Source organism: Microcaecilia unicolor, chromosome 5 (genome assembly GCF_901765095.1).
Source record: "Microcaecilia unicolor chromosome 5, aMicUni1.1, whole genome shotgun sequence".
Lineage (NCBI taxonomy): Eukaryota > Metazoa > Chordata > Amphibia > Gymnophiona > Siphonopidae > Microcaecilia > Microcaecilia unicolor.
The window spans coordinates 177,374,564-177,396,434 of NC_044035.1; the positions used below are offsets into that span (position 1 = coordinate 177,374,564).

Below are 21,871 nucleotides of genomic sequence, written 5' to 3' on the forward strand. Positions count from 1 at the left end.
TAATTCTCTCAGTGAACTTTAGTCCTGCTCTGGATCCCTTCCCTGTTATTCCATTACCAAGACACACAGACATCTATCCAGACCTACACCACTATTGAGCCCCTCTGGTTTTCCAAGTTGTCTGTAGTCTTGTAATATGTGGAACGAGGAAACATCCACTTGGAACTAGCCTGAAATCCAAGTCATGTTTCTTCTTATTAGTTAAATCAGTTATCAGACGTGAAGTGTATTAAACTATAATAACCAAGTTCTCCATGGGCTTTCTTTTTGTCCTTACCCTGGTCGAGTGTTGCCAGTAGAGGCTCATAGTAGCCCTCATGGACAGCTGTCTTAATGAGCATCAGAAGGCTGCAGTCTCTGCGTTCTAACAGCACCCTCTGAACCTTCTTCTGTGCTTGGCGGAAGAAAAGTGCACGACGCAAAGCTAGTGATGCCTCCTGGTCCAAATGTATGAGCAGCTCCTCCCAGGACATGCGCCATGAGGAATGCCACTGCTTTAGCTGTTCACACCTCTTACTGTCCTCCGACTTCAGGAACCAGAGAACATCCTCCACACTCAGTGCCACCAGCGGGTGGAAGATGGGAAAGAGACGAGCATTCATCAAGCAGCGTTTGTGTGGGAGAATTTCTGGTCCCCAAATATCCCCTTCCCTGGGAGAGGAGAAATAAACCTATTACAAATGAAGACAACACATTACCGCTGACACATTCTATATGCAGTTACACGATCAGACAAAAAGTTAAAATGCTGTAAACTTAGGTATTCATGGCCTTTGTGAAGCCAGAGTCCTATTTAGCCCAGTGCAAATGCTGAAACGTCATGAGTCCCACAGCTGGAAGAGTCTTGCAGTGGTCACAGTAAATAGGCTCAAAGAGGACCTTAAGAAGCCAACTTGTATGTGGAAAAGGTTTCAGAAAGAAGGAGCGTGTACTTTTGTGGGATCTTGCCAGGTATTTGTGACCTGTATTGGCCACTGTTGGAAACAGGATGCTGGGCTTGATGGACCTTTGGTCTGTCCCAGTATGGCAATACTTATGTACTTATGAGCTAGTCTGGTGTGTAGGCCCCACCTCGTCCCTCCACCACTAGTCCTCAGCCTGGCTCCTAGGAGACAGCAGCATCCAGTCTTACATGAGTGTGGGGCCTTGAGCCATTACTTTTTTGCAGACTCTGTGATGCCCTGCTTCCCCCTCACACATATTTCCTGCTTGGAAAAGAAGCTTTTAAGGTACAAGGCTATCGCAAGGACTGGTAGCATGCAGTGGCTTACAAAGCCTTGAATTCACTGACAACCTGCTACCTCTTTCTCCTAGCAGATGGGTGCATGAAAAACTGAGGTGATCGGGGGAGTTGAAGGGAGAATGAAGGCCTACACAGGGGAGTGAGAGAGTAAAATGAAAGCAGAAGGGGTATGGAATAGAGGTCTACAACATAAGGGGAATGGAGTGGAAAAGGAAGAAATGGATACTCACAAAGGGAGGGGAGGCGGGAAGGGCACAAATATCTGGGAGGAATTACAAAGGAAGTCTCAGGGGAGGATCTGGTATAATTTGAGGAAGGAAAAACTCTAAGTTGGCACCTCTAGCACTGTAGCAGGTAGAGAGATGGAGAGGAAAAATGAAGATAAAGAAGGGGAGAGCTCTTTCCTTCCCCTCCCTTCCCTTCCACCCAGGGGCAAACTGACAATGATCAGGGCCCCTGGGCAATAAAGTTTAATAGGGCCCCTCTGGCCTCTGTCTGCTACCCCCCCTCCCATGCCACCACCTTCCTACCTTGAAGGACCCTGAAGGTCTAGTGGCTTCTTTGGGGGGCAGGAAAGAACCCCACTCTTTTCTGCCTGCTATTTCTACTGTGCCTGCCAGCAGCACCACCGTGTTTTCAAAATGGCTGTTGAGACTTACCGCGGTAGTCTTGCGGGTCTCAGCAGTCATGTTTAAAACAAGATGGCGCCAGTGCCACCAGGTACAGTAGCAGCAGTGGGCAGGAAAGAGTTGGATCTTTCCTGCCCACAGAGGCCACTAGACCACCATGGCCCTTCAAGGTAGGACCGGGAAGGGCTGTAATGTGCAGTGGCGGTGTGCAACCGGGCAGAGCCTCTGGGCCTTCAGGCACTATCCAGTTGCCCGAATGGTCAGTCCACCCCTGCTTCCACATCTCCGTTCTATCTCTTCTTTCAATTTTCCATTTTGTCTCTTCCTTCTGTCCCTCCCCTCCACATCTCTATCTAGCTCCATTCTACTTATCTCTCTCATCACTTCCACTATCTCATCTAATGTCAAGAAGTACAGAGTGATGCACTTGGGGTGCAGAAATACAAAAGAGATGTACCGGATAGGAGGGGAGAGATTGGTAAGCTCAGCTCAGGATAGGGACCTTGGGGTGATGGTGTTCGAAGATCTCAATGTGATGAAATAGTGCGACAAAGCAGTGGCCATGGCCAGAAGGATGCTAGGCTGCGTAGATAGTAGTATAACCAGCAGGAGAAAGGAGGTGTTGATGCCCCTATACAAGTCCTTGATGGGGCCCCACTTGGAGTATTGTGTTCAGTTTTGGAGGCCTTATCTTACTAAGGATGTAAAAAGACGAAGCAGTTCAGAGAAAAGCGACTAAAATGGTAGGGGGTTTACGTAGCAAGACCTACATGGAGAGACTTAGAGGCATATTTTCAAAGCACTTAGCCTTCCAAAGTTCCATAGAAACCTATGGAACTTTGGAAGGCTAAGTGCTTTGAAAATATGCCTCTTACTGACCTAAGCGTGTATACCCTGGAGGAAAGGAGAAACAGGGGTGATATGAGAGAGACATTCAAATATTTGAAAGGTATTCATTCGCAAACAAACTTTTTCCAGAGACAGGAAGGTTGTAGAACTAGAGGGCATGAATTGAAGTTGAAAGGGAGCAGATTCAGGAATAATGTCAGGAAGTATTTTTTCCACTGAGAGGGTGGTAGATGCCTGGAATGCCCTCCTGCAGGAAGTGGTAGAAATGAAAATGGTAATGGAATTCAAAAATGAGTGGGACAAACTCAAAGTACTCCTGTTTAGAAGGATTGGATCCAAAGATGATTAGGGGAGCTTAGGTAGGAAAGCTGGTGCTTGGCTGACTTCTATGGTCTGTGCCCTGATGTAGGCTGAATTAGATTTGGATGGGCCGGAGTGGAGCTTTTCAGGGGCTTTGACAACAATTTCAGAAATTTTAGAAAAAGGTCAGTGCTGGGCAGACTTCTATGGTCTATGACCGAAAAATGGCAAGATAAATCAAGAACAGGTATACATACCTTATGTAATGAGTTTTTATCTTCTTGGGCAGACTGGATGGACCATTGCCGACATCTACTATGTTACTATCAGGTTTATTTCCAAAAGAGAAGGATGCCCATCTTTTGACACAAATCGGAAGATGGATGTCCTTCTCACAGGGTTGCCCAAATCGGCATAACCGAAAGCAGATTTTGGGCATCCTCAATCCCAACTGCTTTCTGTCGCGGAGACGACCAAAGTTCATGGGGGCTTGTTAGAGGCGTAGCGAAGGCGGGACTTGGGCGTGCCTAACACATGGGCGTCCTCGACTCATAATGGGAAAAAAAAGGGCATCCCTGACGAGCACTTGGACAACTTTACCTGGTCCTGTTTTTCTTATGACCAAGGCACAAAAAGGTGCCCGAACTGACCAGATAACCACCGAAGAGAATCGGGGATCACTTCCCCTTACTCCCCCAGTGGTCACTAACCCCCTCCCACCCTCAAAAATCATCTTTAAAAATATTTTGTGCCAGCCTCTATGCCAACCTCAAATGTCATACTCAGGTCCATCACAGCAGTATGCAGGTCCCTGGAGCAGTTTTAGTGGGTACAGTCAGGGCCGCCGAGAGGGGGGGACAGGGGGGACAAAATTCCCCGGGCCCGGCGCCGGAGTCCCACCCTGCCCTCCGTCATCAGGACCTCGCACCTCCTGGGGCCCTGCAGCACTTCCTGGCGCTCCCTTCCGACGCTTCCTTGCGACGCTCTCAGCTTCATTTTTTCCAGCCGCCCTGCATTTAAAAAGTTGCTGCGGCGGCAGCGAAAACGCAGGCTCACCTCTTCTTTAAGCCCTTCCCCTTCTCTTTCAGCGTGCACTGATGCAATTTCCGGTTTCCGCGAAGGCGGCACAGCGCACGCTGAGAGAGAAGGGGAAGGGCTTAAAGAAGAGGCGAGCCTGCGTTTTCGCCGCCGCCGCTGCAACTTTTTAAATGCAGGGCGGCTGGGCCTGGAAGGAAGGAAGGGCTGCCCTCGTTCTCTTCATTTGTAAGTAGCATTTTTATTTATTCTCACTTATATTTTCAAATGTGCCAGCTTGTGCAGCATAGGAATGTACACAGGGGAAATATAATAACGGAATAACTTTTGGTAGTAATTTGTCATTTGGAGGGGCTGTTTATAGGGTCTCCCTAGCACGTGTTGTATTCGTGCAGACATTTTTTTTTCTCCTGGTAAAGGGTCACTAAAACAGACATCATTTATGAGAATCAGGTGCTCAACACTTTGAGTTTTTAACTGCATGGTTATTTACTTATTTATGACACTTATGTGCTGGAAACCTGAGGGCATAGCTGGGGCTGGGAACTGAAACTCGGGGGAGGGGGGGTGAAAAGGGGGGAAGTTGGGGCAAGTCACTGGACATGGAGGGGAAGGGAGGGAGGACAGGGAGCAAAGGAGAATCACTGGGGATGAGTAGGGAGGGCAGGGGAGCGAGGAGAGTTGCGATGGATGGAGGGGAGGGTAGGAGAAATGCTGGACATGGAAGTGAGGGAAGACAGGAAGGAGATGCACATGGATGGAGGGGAGAGGAGAAATTCTGGATATGGATGGAGGAGAGGGGAGAGTTGAAATACTGGATATGGATGCAGGGGAGGGAAGAGAGGACATGAGATGAACATGGATGGAGGGGAGGAGAGAGAGGATAAATGCTGGACATGGATGGAGGAGAGGGAAGAGAGAGGAAGGAGACGCATCCTGACGGAGATGAGGGAAAGGGAAAAGAGGAGAAAAACTGCATATGGCTGGTAAAAATAGGCAAAAGCTGGATCCACTCTATACCTACCTCTTCCAGTCAAGTCCGCGGAGGACCCAGCTTTTACCTATGGATGTAGGGTAAGAAATGAAGAAGAAAGGAAGAAAGTAAAGAAATAAATGGAAAGGAAACCCTGGAAGTGGAGTTAAGGGAGCAGATAGAGAGCAACAGAATCAGAGACTGGGACCAACATGATCTGAAATACAGTCACAAGACAGCAAAGGTAGAAAAAATCATTTTATTTTCATTATAGTGTTTGGAATATGTCCAATTTGAGAATCTACATCTGCTGTCTTATTTTGCAATGTATAGCAATGTTCTGTTTTTCTGGTATTGTGCTGCATGCAGAATCTGTATGCTAATTTGGTTTCTGTCATTTTGGGTATACTGGGGAGGGGTGGGTGGGCTCTGAGAACTGGTCTGCACAGCTCCCTGCAGTTGCTAAGACCGGCCCTGTCCGTCGTCAACCGTCTGCCACCAGGCCGGGCCCCCTGCATTGAAATCACAGCGCCTCTCACCTCCGTGTGAAAGCGCTGCAGGCAGCAGCAGATCGCCTCCCTTCGGGCTTCCTTCCCTCTCTGTGTCCCGCCCTCACGGAAGTTACGTCAGATGAGGGCAGGACACAGGGAGGGAAGGAGGCCCGAAGGAGGGAGGCAATCTGCTGCTGCCTGCAGTGCCTTCACATGGAGGTGAGAGGCACTGTGATTTCAATGCAGGGGCCCACTGGTGCATGGAGGGGGGACGGGTGGTGGGGGAGCGGTGGCGACCTCGGGGGGTGGAGGGGGGGGTGGGGTCCGGGGGGGTGGCCTTGTCCCGGGCCTGGCCCAGTCTCTCGGCGGCCCTGGGTACAGTGCACTTCAGGCAGGTGGACCCTGGCCCAAACCCCCCCCCCCTACCTGTTACACTTGTGGTGGTAAATGTGAGCCCTCCAAAACCCACCAGAAACCCACTGTACCATCTCTAAGGATTACCTAAATTTCAAGATTTGGGCATCCTCCAGGTTTACAGAGAATTCATTGTTTCTCCGACTCGTCAGCTTCGAATACCATTTCCGCCACTGGTATGCCACCCAAACCTTCCTCCACGAGGACCTAAGCAAAGAAATCATTTAATCTCTCCACTACGGCTTTGTCTTCCCTGATCGCCCCTTTTACTCCTCGGTCATCCAGCGGTCCAACCGATTCTTTTGCCGGCTTCCTGCTTTTAATATACCTAAAAATATTTTACTATGTGTTTTTGCCTCCAACGCAATCTTTTTTTCAAAGTCCCTCTTAGCCTTCCTTATCAGCGCTTTGCATTTGAGTTTTTCTGGCCATTTTGTTTTGTCAGTTTCCGATAATAGAGCACACTGTGGAAAGAGGGCACACTATTTCAGAAAAACAGCAAACTCTTTCCCGATAGGGCATGCATGTGCATACAAGGGCACACATGAACATTAGTTTGCATATGTGCAATTGTTTCCACATGAGTGATGTTTTCACCATCAGAAAAAAGTGCACCCTATTTCCACAGAAAGCACAAACACTTTGTTCATTTTCATTTGGTAATGACATGCAATGACATATGATATGTCACTGACATTTCCTATGTTGTTGCAAATGACAGCACATCCCTAATTAGCTATATAATAGCAGATGAAGAGGTGAGTTATTTGTCGCCACTGGGTGGTGTGCATGTTAGCACGCATGGACATACCACCTCTATCATCTTCCCTCGGAGCATACAAGAAACACTGACAAATATTCAGGACAGTCATGTGTCACCATGATACTTCTCTCAAAAGGGGAAGCCAAAGAGTGGCACCAAGAGAGCTCAAGAGCTATATAGCCCAGCCTGACTTATAGGAAGAGTGTGGTACAGGGACCAGGGAGCCAAAGAGAAAAGAGGCAGGAAAAGTCAGAGAAAGAAGGGGGGAAAGGGCATGGGAGACAGAGAGGCTGTGCTTGGGAGAGGAGAGGGGAGAAAGTGCAGGAGAGTGGAGAGAAGGAAGCGAAAGAGAGTGCAGGGGGAAGGAAGAGAGAGCGCCTAAGGAGAAGGGAAGGCAGAGAGAAAGTGTGTCTCCAGGTGGGGAATGAAAGGGGAGAGAGGAAGAATGCCTTGGTCATTTTCAATGGCATCCACACATGCATCTATTTACTCTGCCCTTGAGACCCTATACTTGCTTTTATCCACCCTTGTTCCTAGAAAATATCTACAGAACTTTGAACTGTATAGGCAGATGCATCTGCCTCTTCTTGAAGACCACAGGCTTGTATGCATTGTGCTTCCCCACCTTGGGTCCTCACACCATGTGTCCCTTTTCATATACTAGATAGTCAAGGTGTAAACATGACAGCAGAAAAAGACCATATGGCCTATCCAGTCTGCCTATCCACACTAACTACTCGACTCTAGAATACATTCTTTTCCCTATGTGCTTGTTTTCCATTGCTATTTCCATAAAGAAATATTTGCTCAGATAGGAAGCTACCCCCTTTCACCCTCATCCTATGACTCCTCATTTCAGAGCTTCCTTTCCATCCAAAGAGGTGCGCCTCCTGTGCATTTATACACAAACTATATAATGCTCCATCGTACCTCCCCTATCCCTGTGTTTAGATCATTAGATCTTTAGGTATGATCCCATATGATTTATGGTAACATAGAAACATGCAGAAGATGGCAGAAAGACCAAACAGCCTGCCCAGTAAGGTTGTTGGGGCTGTATGTGCCATGCAGTGCAGGTTACGTTTCCCTTGCCTTTCTTTTCGGAGGGAGAGGGGTGTACCTACCTGCTACAAAGACAAAGAACATTGACTCTTTTGGGAACTGCTTTCTGGACCAACTCCATATGATTTATATCCTTTTAAAGGTACGAACTTCAGACTATACACAATACTCCAACTGAGGTCCCACCAGATACTTATACAATAGCACAATCAGCTCCTTTCTGCTGCTGGTTATTCCTTTCCCTTTGCATCTAAGCATCCTTCTAGCTTTTGAAATCACCATACCTACCTGTTTGGTCACTTTATGATAAGATATGATCACCCCCAGATCCTGCTCTTCTTTCATGCACTGGTGTATTTCACCCTATTACTATAACACACCCTTGAATTTTTGCAGCCCAAATGCATTACTGCATTTTTACCATTAAATCTTAGCTGCCACACTCTAGAATCTAGACCATTCCTTAAGTACATAAGTAATGCCACACTGGGAAAAGACCAAGGGTCCATCAAGCCCAGCATCCTGTCCACGACAGCTGCCAATCCAGGCCAAGGGCACCTGGCAAGCTTCCCAAACGTACAAACATTCTATACATGTTATTCCTGGAATTGTGGATTTTTCCCAAGTCCATTTAGTAGCGGTTTATGGACTTGTCCTTTAGGAAACCATCTAACCCCTTTTTAAACTCTGCCAAGCTAACCGCCTTCACCACGTTCTCCGGCAACGAATTCCAGAGTTTAATTACGCGTTGGGTGAAGAAAACGTTTCTCCGATTTGTTTTAAATTTACTACACTGTAGTTTCATCGCATGCCCCCTAGTCCTAGTATTTTTGGAAAGCGTGAACAGACGCTTCACATGCACCTGTTCCACTCCACTCATTATTTTATATACCTCTATCATGTCTCCCCTCAGCCGTCTCTTCTCCAAGCTGAAAAGCCCTAGCCTCCTTAGTCTTTCTTCATAGGGAAGTCGTCCCATCCCCGCTATCATTTAAGTTTCATAAGATCCCTCTTCTTCTTTTCCACATCTTCCAGAGTGTCTACCCTGTTGCAGACTTTGGTATCATCCACAGAAAGGCAAACATTTTCCAATAACTCTTCCACAATATCGCCCAGAAAAATATCCTGTTAGCTGTCAGCACTTGGGTAGCTTATGTGAAATGACTTGGTAGCTTAGTCTTATTCTCAGTGGACGGGAATCTAGCTGAAAGCTGAGGTGGTCTCTTAGAAGCCAGAGTGAATGATACTGGGGAGATAGTAAGTAGAAAGCTTGCTATAATAATGCTTGTACTCAACCTGTTCTGTGATAGAGAAGTGTGTGGGAAGAAGTTTGCAATGCTGCTGCCTTTTGTGTTCTATATAGAGCAGTAGGAAGGGAAAGCTAGTTTGTGGATAAGTCAAAAACTCAAGCATGTCTTCCAGCTGTAACTGAATTCACCATTTTAAATAAATGAAGATATTTACCGAATCCCTGTCCTTTGAAAAAACTCAGTCCAGGGTCTGTTCAGATAGGTTCCAGTAGTAGTGATCACTCCAGAAAACTCCTTAAAAGCCAACACATATAACAAAATTAACAAAAGAATGTAGGGAAAGAGTGAATCCTACCTCCTCACCAGGACACAAGTTTACAAGTTTTACAGGCTTATGTTCTAAAGATACTACCACACTGCAAAAGGACTGCATATATGCCATGACCTCTGCAACACCATCATGCAGCACAACATACAACGATGCATTATATTCTGAAGCCCATCATGGGGTCTCCTTATTGCCACCCCTTTGCTCTAACTAATAGGCCATCATCTGCTAGAAGACCAGGTGATATCTGAAGTAGTCAACACCAGATGAGATCCCTGGGAAACCTGCATCTTTACTGGGTCAGTTATGACAGAAGAATCCCTCCTTTCCTACATAGCCTTAATTGAAAAACACCTGTATTATCTTGTCTACAATTAAATAATTTGACATTTTTTTAAACTATATTTGATTCTTGCAGCCATAAACCTCTACTTAGTCTAGGAACCTAGAGCAAAAACTATAAAAACTGCAATAAAAGTCAAACTCCATGTGCTGTATTTCACTGTATATTAGTCATCTCCATACATTTTAATGATCTACCAGATCAGTGGGTGACTAGGAAAATGATAAAGCCCTTTATCAAACCGTTGACATCAATTTGGGAGACAGTCCATTGACAACAGTCATACTAGACTTGCTTTTCTGAATACTTGCTATGACTGTCTCATGTGTCCAGTGTAAACTACTCTTTTTAAACTTTACTGTACCAGAAAAGGTTCTGCTAGTAATTTTTTTTGTCAACATTCCATGACTAGATAGTGTGTGCAAAACTTGTAATATTGTAAATGACAGCTTTATATAAACCAATGAACAGAAGTAACCAAACACTGCTATGCACCCCGAACCTTTTCCGGAGATGCGAAGGCGGTAGAACGAGAGGACATGAAATGAGATTGAAGGGGGGCAGACTCAAGAAAAATGTCAGGAAGTATTTTTTCACGGAGAGAGTAGTGGATGCTTGGAATGCCCCCCCGCAAGAGGTGGTGGAAATGAAAACGGTAACGGAATTCAAACATGCGTGGGATAAACATAAAGGAATCCTGTTCAGAAGGAATGGATCCTCAGGAGCTTAGCCGAGATTGGGTGGCAGAGCCGGTGGTGGGAGGCGGGGCTGGTGGTTGGGAGGCGGGGATAGTGCTGGGCAGACTTATACGGTCTGTGCAAGAGCCGGTGGTGGGAGGCGGGGCTGGTGGTTGGGAGGTGGGGATAGTGCTGGGCAGACTTATACGGTCTGTGCAAGAGCCGGTGGTGGGAGGTGGGGCTGGTGGTTGGGAGGCGGGGATAGTGCTGGGCAGACATACGGTCTGTGCCAGAGCCGGTGGTGGAAGGCGGGACTGGTGGTTGGAAGGCGGGGATAGTGCTGGGCAGACTTATACAGTCTGTGCCCTGAAGAGGACAGGTACAAATCAAAGTAGGGTATACACAAAAAATAGCACATATGAGTTTATCTTGTTGGGCAGACTGGATGGACCATGCAGGTCTTTTTCTGCCATCATCTACTATGTTACTATGTTATGATCATCTGGGGTCCTACATGTATTATTAGCTTTACTAGGCCACCAACCTTACATACAGCTTGATTGCTCTTTTTTTTTTTGTTAGATTTGTATAAAGTTTCTGGTTATTAATTTATATGGGTTTATTATGGCAGATCATAGGGACACTCTCCTTATATTTATGCTGTAGAAAAAAAATGAAAATATAAAAGTGAGGAGATGGGCAGCAGGAGGTAAGACATTTGAATCTGTAGCACCTGAAGGTCATCGTGGCACCCAAGAAGGGTATATACTGTAAGCGATATGTCCCTTAGTTTGACAGAGTGTCCTTGAATAATGACATTACTCAGCTGGTGCCCATGAAGAGAGAGTGATGATATCATATCCAACCCAGTAAGAAGGCAGCCTGATGCCAGCTGGATAGGTCCCTGGAAAAGAAAGAAAAGCTCTCAACAATTTCAAACCAGTGAAATATCTTTTACATTCAAGTCAAAGGTTGTCTCAGGGATCAGGAGGGAAAAAAAGAAATGATGTAAAAACTTCTCCAATATTTTTGCATAGCTTCCTAATTCTAATAAAGGATTTGTTTAGAATATGTAAGCTGGAGCATGGGCTTGAGAATGATTTCCTGAAAATCACCTTCTAAAAATAAACCCACAAGGCCTTGGGGTTAGCTTGGCCCCAGATGTCAGACCAGTGGGGCAGCAGAAGCAATAAACAGCACAAGAAATCACTAGAAAGCAAGGAACATGTTTTTATTTCACTAATCCCACTTTTCTTTGTGTTTGCTATATAGAGACCACGGAGTCCAGCTGTAAGCAGGGTTGCCAAATGGCCAGTGTTGAGCTGGCCTGGTTGGTATTTCAGTGGCCAGGCCAGCTGCTGACAGATCCTAAAACCAGCAATACAAAAACTTCAGTCCCTCTCTCTTCCACCCCTAGGCTCACAATCTCAGTTTGTACCTGAGGCAATGGAGGGTTAAGTGACTTGCCCAAGATCACAAGGAGCAGCAGTGGGAATTGAATCGGGCACTGCATCCTAGCTTAAGGCCTGGGCCAGGTGAGACACAAGCTCAGGGCACCAAAAGCCTGTCATACCGGCTCAGCCTTCACAATGTAGACAGCATGTTTTGCTGTCACTGATATGCTCTCACACACTGAGCACCTCTCCACCCCAGTCTGGCATTTCTCCTTTCATTCCCCCTCCCTGCCTACAGCTTGGCTCCCCCCCCCCCCACTTTATCTTACATTTGTCTCTCTCTAAGATTACCAGCAGAAGCAGCAGCCATACACATAAGCTACCTGTGGCCTGACCTGGAGCCTTTCCCCTCAATGAATCCAGCCCATGTGGACAGGGGAAGCTGCATTGGAGGCGGCTTTGTGTCGGGCCACAGGCAGCATATGTGTATGGCTGTTGCTATTGTTGGTAACCTCTAAAGAGAGAGACAAATTTTAACAAACTGTGGGGGGAGGAGCATGGGGGGGGTTGAGAGAGAGTGTTGAAGCTGAACTCAGGAATGGAGAAGAGGGCTAGAGGGGTACTGGACTAGATGAGGGAGGGAGGGATGGAGGGGGAGTGATACTGGACTGTGATGTTGAGGGGAGGGAGAAAGATGTTGGACAAAGGGAGGAAAGGAAGAGAGAGGGAGGAATGAGATGTTGGACAAAGGGAGCAAGAAAAGGAGGAAGAAAAGAGAGAGAAAATAGCCAATAGAGTGGATACCCTGGAGGCAGTAGAAACGATGAGAAAAGATCTCCAAACCTTAGAAGAATTGTCGAGGGTCTGGAAGTTAAAATTTAATCAGAATCAATTAGGGGTCTATATATATGCCTGATATTAATCTAAATTATCCTAGTTAATTTTTATACCAGTCTAATCATTTCAAAATTTTATTTTTCAACTTATAATGTAAAGTTATTTTTTGTGCTCAGTGTGTATTAAAATGCCTTTCACCTTTGGTCAAGGTGTGTTTTACCGGCACTCTTATGACATCATTGCAAGATGAATTAGCACGTTAATTGGACTACACAGGATTTTGGTCAAGGAATGTTAGTGGCACCCAGCACTGAACCCCTGCCAGAAGATAAGTACAACTAAAACACAGTGGATTGTTCCTACTAAATTGTAGAGAAGTGATATATTATATTGAAAAAGATCATTGCGAACTTAGATCTTGAGGCAAGCAGGCAGGGATTTGGTGCTATGATGTCATAAATTAGAGTACTGGTAAAACACACTATGACCAAAGGTGAAAGGCACTTTAATACACACTGAGCACGAAAAATAACTTTACAATGTAAGTTGAAAATAAAATTTTTAAATGATTAGATTGGTATAAAAATTAACTAAGTTAAAATTTAATGCTAAGTGTAGAGTGATGCACTTGGGGTGCAGAAACCCTAAAGAGAGATATCGAATAGAAGGGGAGAGATTAGTAAGCTCAACTCAGGAGAGAGACCTTGGGGTGTTGGTGTCTAAGGATCTGAAGGTGAAGAAACAATGCGAAAAGGCAACGGCCATGGCCAGAAGGATGTTAGGCTGCATAGAGAGGGGCATAACCAGCAGAAGAAAGGAGGTGTTGATGCCCCTCTACAAGTCGTTGGTGAGGCCCAGTGCTTTTTTTGTAGGAAAAAAGGTACCGGTACTCATTATGGGTGGGGGTCACCATCTATGACCCCACCCCTATGGAAGCCACACCCCTTATACCAGCCGTGGTGCATATAAGCAGTATCATCAAAAATACTATACCAGTATAGGAGAAAAAAAATGACTTGTGATTTTTTTTTCATTATAAATCATTTTTGTAAGCTGTTACAGCTCTAGTATACCCAATGCAAAATAAGACAGCAGATATAAATTCTCAAATTGGACATCTTCCAAACACTAAAATGAAAATAAAATGATTTTTTCTACCTTTGTTGTCTGGTGACTTTGTTTTTCTGATCCTGATGGTCCCAGTCTCTGATTCTGCTGCTCTCTATTGGTTCCCTTAACTCCATTTCCAGGGCTTCCTTCCCATTTATTTCTTTACTTTCCTCCTTTCTTCTTCATTTCTTGCCCTACATCCATAGGTAAAAGCTGGGTCCTCCGTGGACTTAACTAGAGGAGGTATAGAGTGGATCAAGTTTTTGCCTATTTTATCCATCCATGTGCAGTTTTTCTCCTCTTTTCCCTTTCCCTCATCGCATCAGTATGCACATCTCCTTCCTCTTTCCATCCATGTCCAGCATTTTTCTTCTCTCCCTCCATCCATCCATGTCCAGCATTTCTCCTCTCTCCTCCCCTCCATCCATGTTCACCTCACTTCCTCTCTCTTCCCTCCCCTCCATCCATGTCCAGCATTTCAACTCTCTCCCCTCCCCTCCATCCATGTCCAGAATTTCACCTCTCTCCCCTAAATCCATATATGCATCTCCTCCTCTGTCTTCCCTCCCCTCCATCCATGCCCAGCATTTATCCTCTCCCCCTCCACTCCATCCATGTGCATCTACTTCCTCTGTCTTCCCTCTCCTCCATCCATGTCAAGTATTTCTCCTCTCTCCCTTCCCCTCCAACTGTGTGCATCTCCTTCCTCTGTCTTTCCTTCCCTCCAACGTTTCTCCTCTCTTTCCTGCCCTCCACTCCATTCATTTCCAGCATTTCTACTATCTGCCCTCCCCTCAATCCATGGGCATCTCCTTCCTGCCTTCCCTCTCCTCCATCCATGTCCAGCATTTTTCCTGCCCTCCCCTCCATACACCCATGTCAGCAACTCTGCTCTCTCCCCTGCCCTTCCCTCCCATCCTTGTCCAGTGATTTCCCACTGCCCTCCCCTCCATGTCCAATGATTCTCCTTTGCCCCTATCCTCCCCTCCCATCCATGTCCAGTAACTTGCCCCAGCCTCCACCTGCCCCCCCCCTTTTCAGCCCCCATTGAGTTCCAGTACCAACCCCAGCCCTACCTGCCCGCCCTCAGCTCCCCGACAACCCTGCTTTCTGTTCCTGCCGGCCTCAACTTCAGGTAAAAAAATAAAAGATTTAAATGCGGGGCGGCAGGAATAGAAAGCAGGGCTGTCGGGGAGCTGAGCATGGGCAGGTAAGCTGGCCCTAGGAAAAAAAAGGTGCCGGTATGCTGTACTGGCATGTACTGGCATAAAAAAAGCACTGGTAAGGCCCCGCTTGGAGTATTGTGTGCAGTTTTGCAGGCCGTATCTTGCTAAAGATGTAAAAAGACTGGAAGCGGTGCAAAGAAAAGCTACAAAAATGGTATAGGATTTGCGTGGCAAACCATATGAGGAGAGATTTGCTGACCTGAACATGTATACCTTGGAAGAAAGGAGAAACAGGGGTGACGATACAGACATTTTTTGAAAGGTATTAATCCGCAAACAAACCTCTTCCGGAGACGGGAAGGCAGTAGAACTAGACGGCATGAATTGAAGTTGAAGGGGGGCAGACTCAAGAGTAATATCAGGAAGTATTGTTTCACGGAGAGGGTGGTGGATATGTGGAATGCCCTCCCGCAGGAGGTCCATGAAAATGGTAATGGAATTCAAACGTGCGTGGGATAAACACAAAGGAATCCTGTTATGAAGGAATGGATCCACAGAATCTTAGCGGAGATTAGGTGGCGACACCGGTAATTGGGAAACGAAACCGGTGCTGGGCAGATTTCTATGGTCTACGCCCTGATCATGACTGGATAGGGATGGGCTGGAGTGTAAATTTTAAGGGGCTTCGATGTTAGCTTCAGAACTTAATACAAGAAGAGTGCTGGGCAGACTTCTATGGTCTGTGCCCTGAGAATGGCAAGGATAAATCAAACTCGAGTATACATATAAAGTATCACATACCATGTAAAAGGAGTTTATCTTCTTGGGCAGACTGGATGGACTGTACAGGTCTTTATCTGCCGTCATTTACTATGTTACTATGTTAAATCCTGAACCATAGGGGATGAGCAGCAGGAGGGAAGAAAGATAGGCAGGGGTGTAGCTACGGGAGGCCTGGGTGGGAATCTCAGCTGAGGTCCACCAGGGCAGCTGGCAGCTCTCCGGTCCTCTTCCTCCCATGTCCTGATCCAGAAGTTGTTGTAGTCAGGCCACTGTAGTGGTTGCGCTGCAGCTGCACATCGGTGCCACTACTCCAGTCCATCACTCACTACCTTACTCGCTCCCCATCCGGTTTTGTGCTGCTTTGCCTTGCTCTCTCCCCCCTGCCCCCAATGCACACGACGACACCACAGTTGAGCTGTGCCAGCTGCCGTCAGTGTTGCTCTCGCGGTTCCTTCAATCTGTGCCCTGCAGGGCAGCCTTCCCCTCCCTCCCCAGACCTAGTCAGCACTCCCCTATGGCCCTACATGACATGGAGGGCAGCACACAGCACAGTGAGTGCTGAGCTCTCTGCACCAGCTGCCACCACCGAAGCCCAGCTGCACAGGTAAAAAAAAATAGTTTTTTTTTTAATTTTAACGTGCATAGTGGAGTCATTGTAATGCTGGCTAGTGGTGCTGGTGGGCTTCTGGTTGGGAATGGACTCTTCACTGCCTAGGGCAAAAAATGGTATGTTTAATCATTCAGTATACTTTCTTTCCCTAGGTAATGAAGAGCCGACCTCCACCCAAAAACCCACCACCATCAAATTTTATTATGCTCAGGTTAAAATTAAAAAAGGTTGTACTATATTTTTCATGGTGCCTTGGGGAGTATTTGGGATCGTCTCCGCATTGCCCGGGTTAAAATTGATAAAATAAAAGATTTTCAATTTAATGACGGTTGGTTTCTGGATGGAGGTGGATCTGCAGTGCCCAGAACATTAAAAAAAAGGTCTTATATTTAATGCTGGTGTCCTTCATGGTGGGGGGGCAGGAAGAGGACATGTCAGACCACGGGAGGGGGAGGGGGGGGGTAGGACAGGGCTGACACTAGGCTACAAGGAATTGAGAGCGAGAGGGAGTTCCAAAAAAAAAATGGTGATGCAAAGAAAAAGCTCAATATCTTGCGGAATCAAGCTGAGCATTTCTGGGACCAAAACATGCCTTTAACATATTGTATGAGATCCTCTAATTTATGTTTCTCATAAGTTATTTAAAATAAAAAATGCAGCAATTCATCTACATTCTCAATAGTTTTTTTTGCTACTTATGAATAAAATGTGAAAGCTGTGTTTTTTCTGAAAATATCCCATTAATTATATCACAGTGTATTCTCAGTAGTCTCTAGTCTATTATTTTTTTTTTTTTACAAAGATACAACCTTTATTTGATTATGCACACTTTCTATTTTTTTTTTTAATCTTACTGCCACTAAAATTCAGCTATCTATCCTGCCTCATCTCTGAGTACATCAGGGTGCTCCTGTGTAAATTTGAGTTTCTATGTACACGGGATGCATCCCAATATTATTAATGTCTACACAATAAGATCAGCTTTCTAGAAGATTTTAAAAACCTTTAACCACTTATTTCCATTGAGGAATTAAATATAAGAAGGAAAGAAATAAAGCAAGTTTAATAATGTCATTTTTTCAACCAATAACTGATTCATTAACATACATTTATAAAAATGTTGTTTCTGTTATGGCAGCTGTTATAACAATAACCTGGGGGAGAATACGTGAAAGCAAGCATACACATATGTGGAATATGTATGTGAGTAGGTCTGGATGCATGTGAGTGTTTTAGTGGAATTGTGAGGGCATATGTATGTGTCATTCAAATACAAAGCAATATGAGACACAATGTTTACTTTGCAGGTCTTTATGTTGCAGTGTGTATCTGGTACCTGTAGGTGGCAGTGCTGCACCACACTCTGGGGACCCACGCCAACTTCCCCTTCCAGAAGGCTATTGGTGACTGAACAGCCATCCTCCAAAAGGTGGGGGTGCTACAAACACAAAAAATTAGAAAGATGAAGCCTCCTCCCATAAGAACTGTCATACAGAGGCAAACCATAGGTCTATCAAGCCTGTTTCCTATAATAGCCAAGCCATGTCACGGTCACAAGTACCTAGCAGGATCACAAAACATACCTGTCTTACTGGGACTTACAGAGTCTTCCTCTATCCTATAACCAATTAAATATCATCAGGAACAGCAGACCTTGCTGTAAGTGAGACACTGACTCAAATTATTCTAAGAAATGTACAAGAGAAAAACCTTATTCATTGAAAAGAGTAAAGTGCTGTAGAGTAACTATGTTAGTCCACTTTTAAAGGTAATACACAGAAATAAAACAAAACATAGAAACGAAAATAAGATGATACCTTTTTATTGGACTAACTTTGAAGCAGCCATGGGCATAATCATATATAAGAAATCATATGAAGGGTTAATTCTGTTAAAAGCTTGAAGTTAGAATTCTAACTTTTTACTTTGCAACTAAAGTGAAGGTATGCCAGATGGTTCATATTATTTCAATGTCTAGCTTGGCCGAGCTAAGGTTAGGAAAGGTCAGTGAGAAATGAAACTCTGTCCCTTGTGAATTGCCAATGCTAGCTGGCACAGCTGTAAACTATTATGAATGAATAAAGGAATGAGCCAGACATATGATTAATTGTAGTTTAAAATGCTTAGATAGAAAATACTATTTAGAGAGAGAGAGGCAATAGATTAGTATTTACAAGTTTTGATATTTAGAATATGTCTTATAAGAAATACTGATTCTGTGTAAATTAATAAGGTTTGTGTCTGTGTAGAATATCTGTTAAATTCTGTATTACTCTTTGTCTGCTGTTTAAGAGGTCAAGCAAGGACTGCATTGAGGAGATCAACATGTGGTTTGACTTAGCCATAGTTCTGGCTGGTTCAATGTATAAGCTGATAGGTGAACGAGGTCAGGGCTAGTCAGCTCTCTTCTCCTTGATTAATTATAGCTAAGTGTAGGACTGGCCTCCTGGAAGTAATAACCTGATATGTATGCTATTAAGTAAGATTGGCTTTTGACCCCTTTAATGAATGCCAGAGTTTAGTTAGCAGTTAGTACTAGGAATATGAGAAATCAATCATAATAACATGTAAGAGACTGGAGACCAAATGTCTGGCTTAAGGGGCCCCAGGTCAGAGGTCAGTTTAGGATGTCTGGAACCTATGTAACTGATATTTCAAAAGTAATGATTGGTTGAGGCAAGGTAGCCAATCAATTTCTTAACCAATTGGGAGTAAAGGGGGCTAGGCTAGGAGGAGGGCTTAGGACCCTATTTAAGTAGGAGCAGAAGCAGTTTACGTGAGAAGGAGCTCAGAAGAAAGAGAAGGACAGAAGGAACAGACAGAAGAAGGAGAAGACAGCATAAGAAGAGAAGCAGCTGAGACAAAGACACAGAGAGCTGAGAGAAAGAGAAGAGAGCTAGAACTGATGTCTTGCTTTGTTTGCTGGCAAATAAAGAAGATTTTTCTCTCATACTGGTGTGTGCTGTCTGACTCCTGAAGTATCACAAATTCATGCCTCCATTCCTGCAACAATTCTTGGTGGCAGCGGTGGGATGCATCCTGCATTAATCCCAGCACCCAACTGACTGGAGAACATTCGCCGGGTATGTATTCTGTATTCTGTATTGTAATTCTAGCTAGAAAATTGTAAATCAGCCCCTCAAACAAATTGAGGAAGGAGAGCCTGATCAACTCTCAGCGAAGGCCCTAGTACCTTCTAATCTAGAGGAGATTAGAAGCGAAAACGCTTGAGCTTATCTGTATCTGAGAAATCTGAAATTGTTGGGTGGGATTTTCTGTACTGAATGAATGTGTGATGCCTGAATGTTAATGAGTGCGGACTTCTTATAGCTGCATTTCCAATTAACGCGAGTTCAATTGGTCAGCAACGGAAGGAAGCGATTGTTGTCTGTCTACCTAGTGTCTCGAGAGTGCAGACCCCTTACTGCATTCTCAAAAATTCCCCCCCTCTTTGTGTGTTGTAACTGTAAGCATTATGGGTGGGACATCATCTAGACAAATTGATACCCCCCTAGATTGTATGCTTAAGAACTTTAGAAAAGGATTTTTAATTAATGACTATGGACAGACTTTAAGCTCAAGTACTCTAAGAACCTTGTGTGAAGTTGAGTGGCCATCTATGGGAGTGGGGTGGCCCCCTAGTGGCAGCTTAGATATTGAAGTAATCCGGAAGGTCTACAGCATAGTTGTAGGAGAACCAGAATATTCTGAACAACTCCCTTATATAGATTCCTGGGACAGCCTTGTGACTGACCCTCCCTCCTGGTTGAAAACTTATATGGGATCCCCAGTAAAATTCATGTTAGGCCGTGTTCAAAGAAAGATTAGAAAATCTAAACTAGAAGAGGGAAAGAGCCCTAGGAAGCTTACCACCCAATCAGTGGCTTCCGCCCCTACCCTGTCCGAGAAACCCATACTCTCTGATGACCCCTCAGATCTTGAGCCACCACCTTATGGCCCATTGTTGGGGTTCCGTGCTACCCCCAGAGATCCACGCCGTCCAGCCCAAGCTTCTCCAGTACAGGCTTCTCCGGATAGTTCCTCTTCTGTGCGAACCCCACCACATCCTAGGTTGGACTTTTCACCTGGCCTCTACCCTTCTGTGCCAAATCCTCTCCTGTTAACCTCTGAAGACCCGTTTTGGGTTCCACTCCCTGACTCCTCAACTCCTGACAGCCCAGCCTCTCCCTCTAATACCCCTACCCACTCATCAGGGGCCCGGCATCCCTTTCAATGGACTGACTCACCTGTGACCACCTCTCAGTCTATGAGTACCCCTCCCCATCCCTCAGGGGTTCAACCTACCTCCACTGAATGGGTTAGACCCGCTGCAATCACCTTTGAGCATGATAGGAGGGTAGCTCCTAGCTCTACCTCAGGTTCCATTCCCACCTCCTCGAGAGTTCTGCCCCTCCGCCAGGTAACTACCACTCGACCAGATCCTAATAATCAGGGTCAGGTTATACAGGCACAGGCCTATCAGTATGTACCCTTCACAACCACCGATCTCCTGAATTGGAAGACGCATTACCCCTCTTATACTGAAAAGCCTCAGGCAGTGGTGGACCTAGTGGCTAGCATTATGGCCACCCATAACCCAACCTGGACTGATTGTCAACAACTTCTCCTGACCCTCTTCACAACTGAGGAGAGGCGGAAGATTTTGCAAAATGCTGAGGCCATCACGCGAGAGCGTGTCCCCGGGGGGACACAGGACCCAGAGGGATGGGTTAGAGCTCGGTTTCCTCGCGCAGCTCCAGATTGGGATCCAAATGATGGGCAGCACTATGAACTGTTGTCTGGCTATTGCCGGGACTTGCTGGAAGGTATGAGGAAAGGCATAAAGAGGCCCATTAATCTGGCAAAGGTCTCTGAAATTCTCCAAGGGGCAACTGAATCCCCTGGGGCCTTTCTAGAGCGACTAATTGAAGCCTACAGAACATACACCCCATTTGACCCTGAAGCCCAAGAAAACCAGAGAATGGTGAATAGTGCATTGGTGGCCCAGAGTATGCCAGATATCCGGAAGAAGTTGCAGCGTCAGGAGGGATTCGCAGGGATGAATACCACCCAGCTAATTGAGATCGCAACTAAGGTTTTCATTAATAGAGATCAGGAGGTGCGCCGAGAGGCTGACCGGAAGATGCAGAAGAAGGCCGACCTTTTAGCGGCAGCCATTACTAATTCCACCCTTAACCGAGGTCGACCTCTAGCTAATGGGAAGCCAAAGTGGGACCCCGGACCACCAGCCAGGCCCCGAGATTCCTTCAATCAATCCCGGCCAAGGGGGGAGAATCCCAGACCAAGATTGGAGAGGGACCAGTGTGCCTATTGTAAGGAAAGAGGGCACTGGAAAGATGAATGCCCCCAGAGGCGCCAGGGACTGAGAAGGGGACCAGGAGATCGAGGAAGCCGAGGCCGAGTTCGAGAGGGAAGATATGAGCCTCCTGAATCTGACATCATCGGGATAGCCGAGATGGCAGAATGGGACGAATAGGACAGACCGGGTTCCTACAAACTGGGCTCCCAGGAACCTATGGTCAAGCTAACTATAGGGAGCCGCTCAATTCCATTCATGATTGATACAGGAGCTGAACATTCTGTTGTGACGGAG

General features: G+C 45.8%; 1 protein-coding gene across 1 annotated transcript in view; it reads right to left on the bottom strand.

Moving 5' to 3' along the window:
* Positions 1-21,871, bottom strand: part of FCSK (fucose kinase) — a 394,768-nt gene that overhangs the window by 152,145 nt on the left and 220,752 nt on the right. The window contains 4 exon segments of the mRNA XM_030203610.1: positions 278-651; positions 9,224-9,303; positions 11,091-11,261; positions 17,594-17,695. Of these exon segments, the coding sequence (XP_030059470.1) occupies positions 278-651; positions 9,224-9,303; positions 11,091-11,261; positions 17,594-17,695 (727 nt within the window).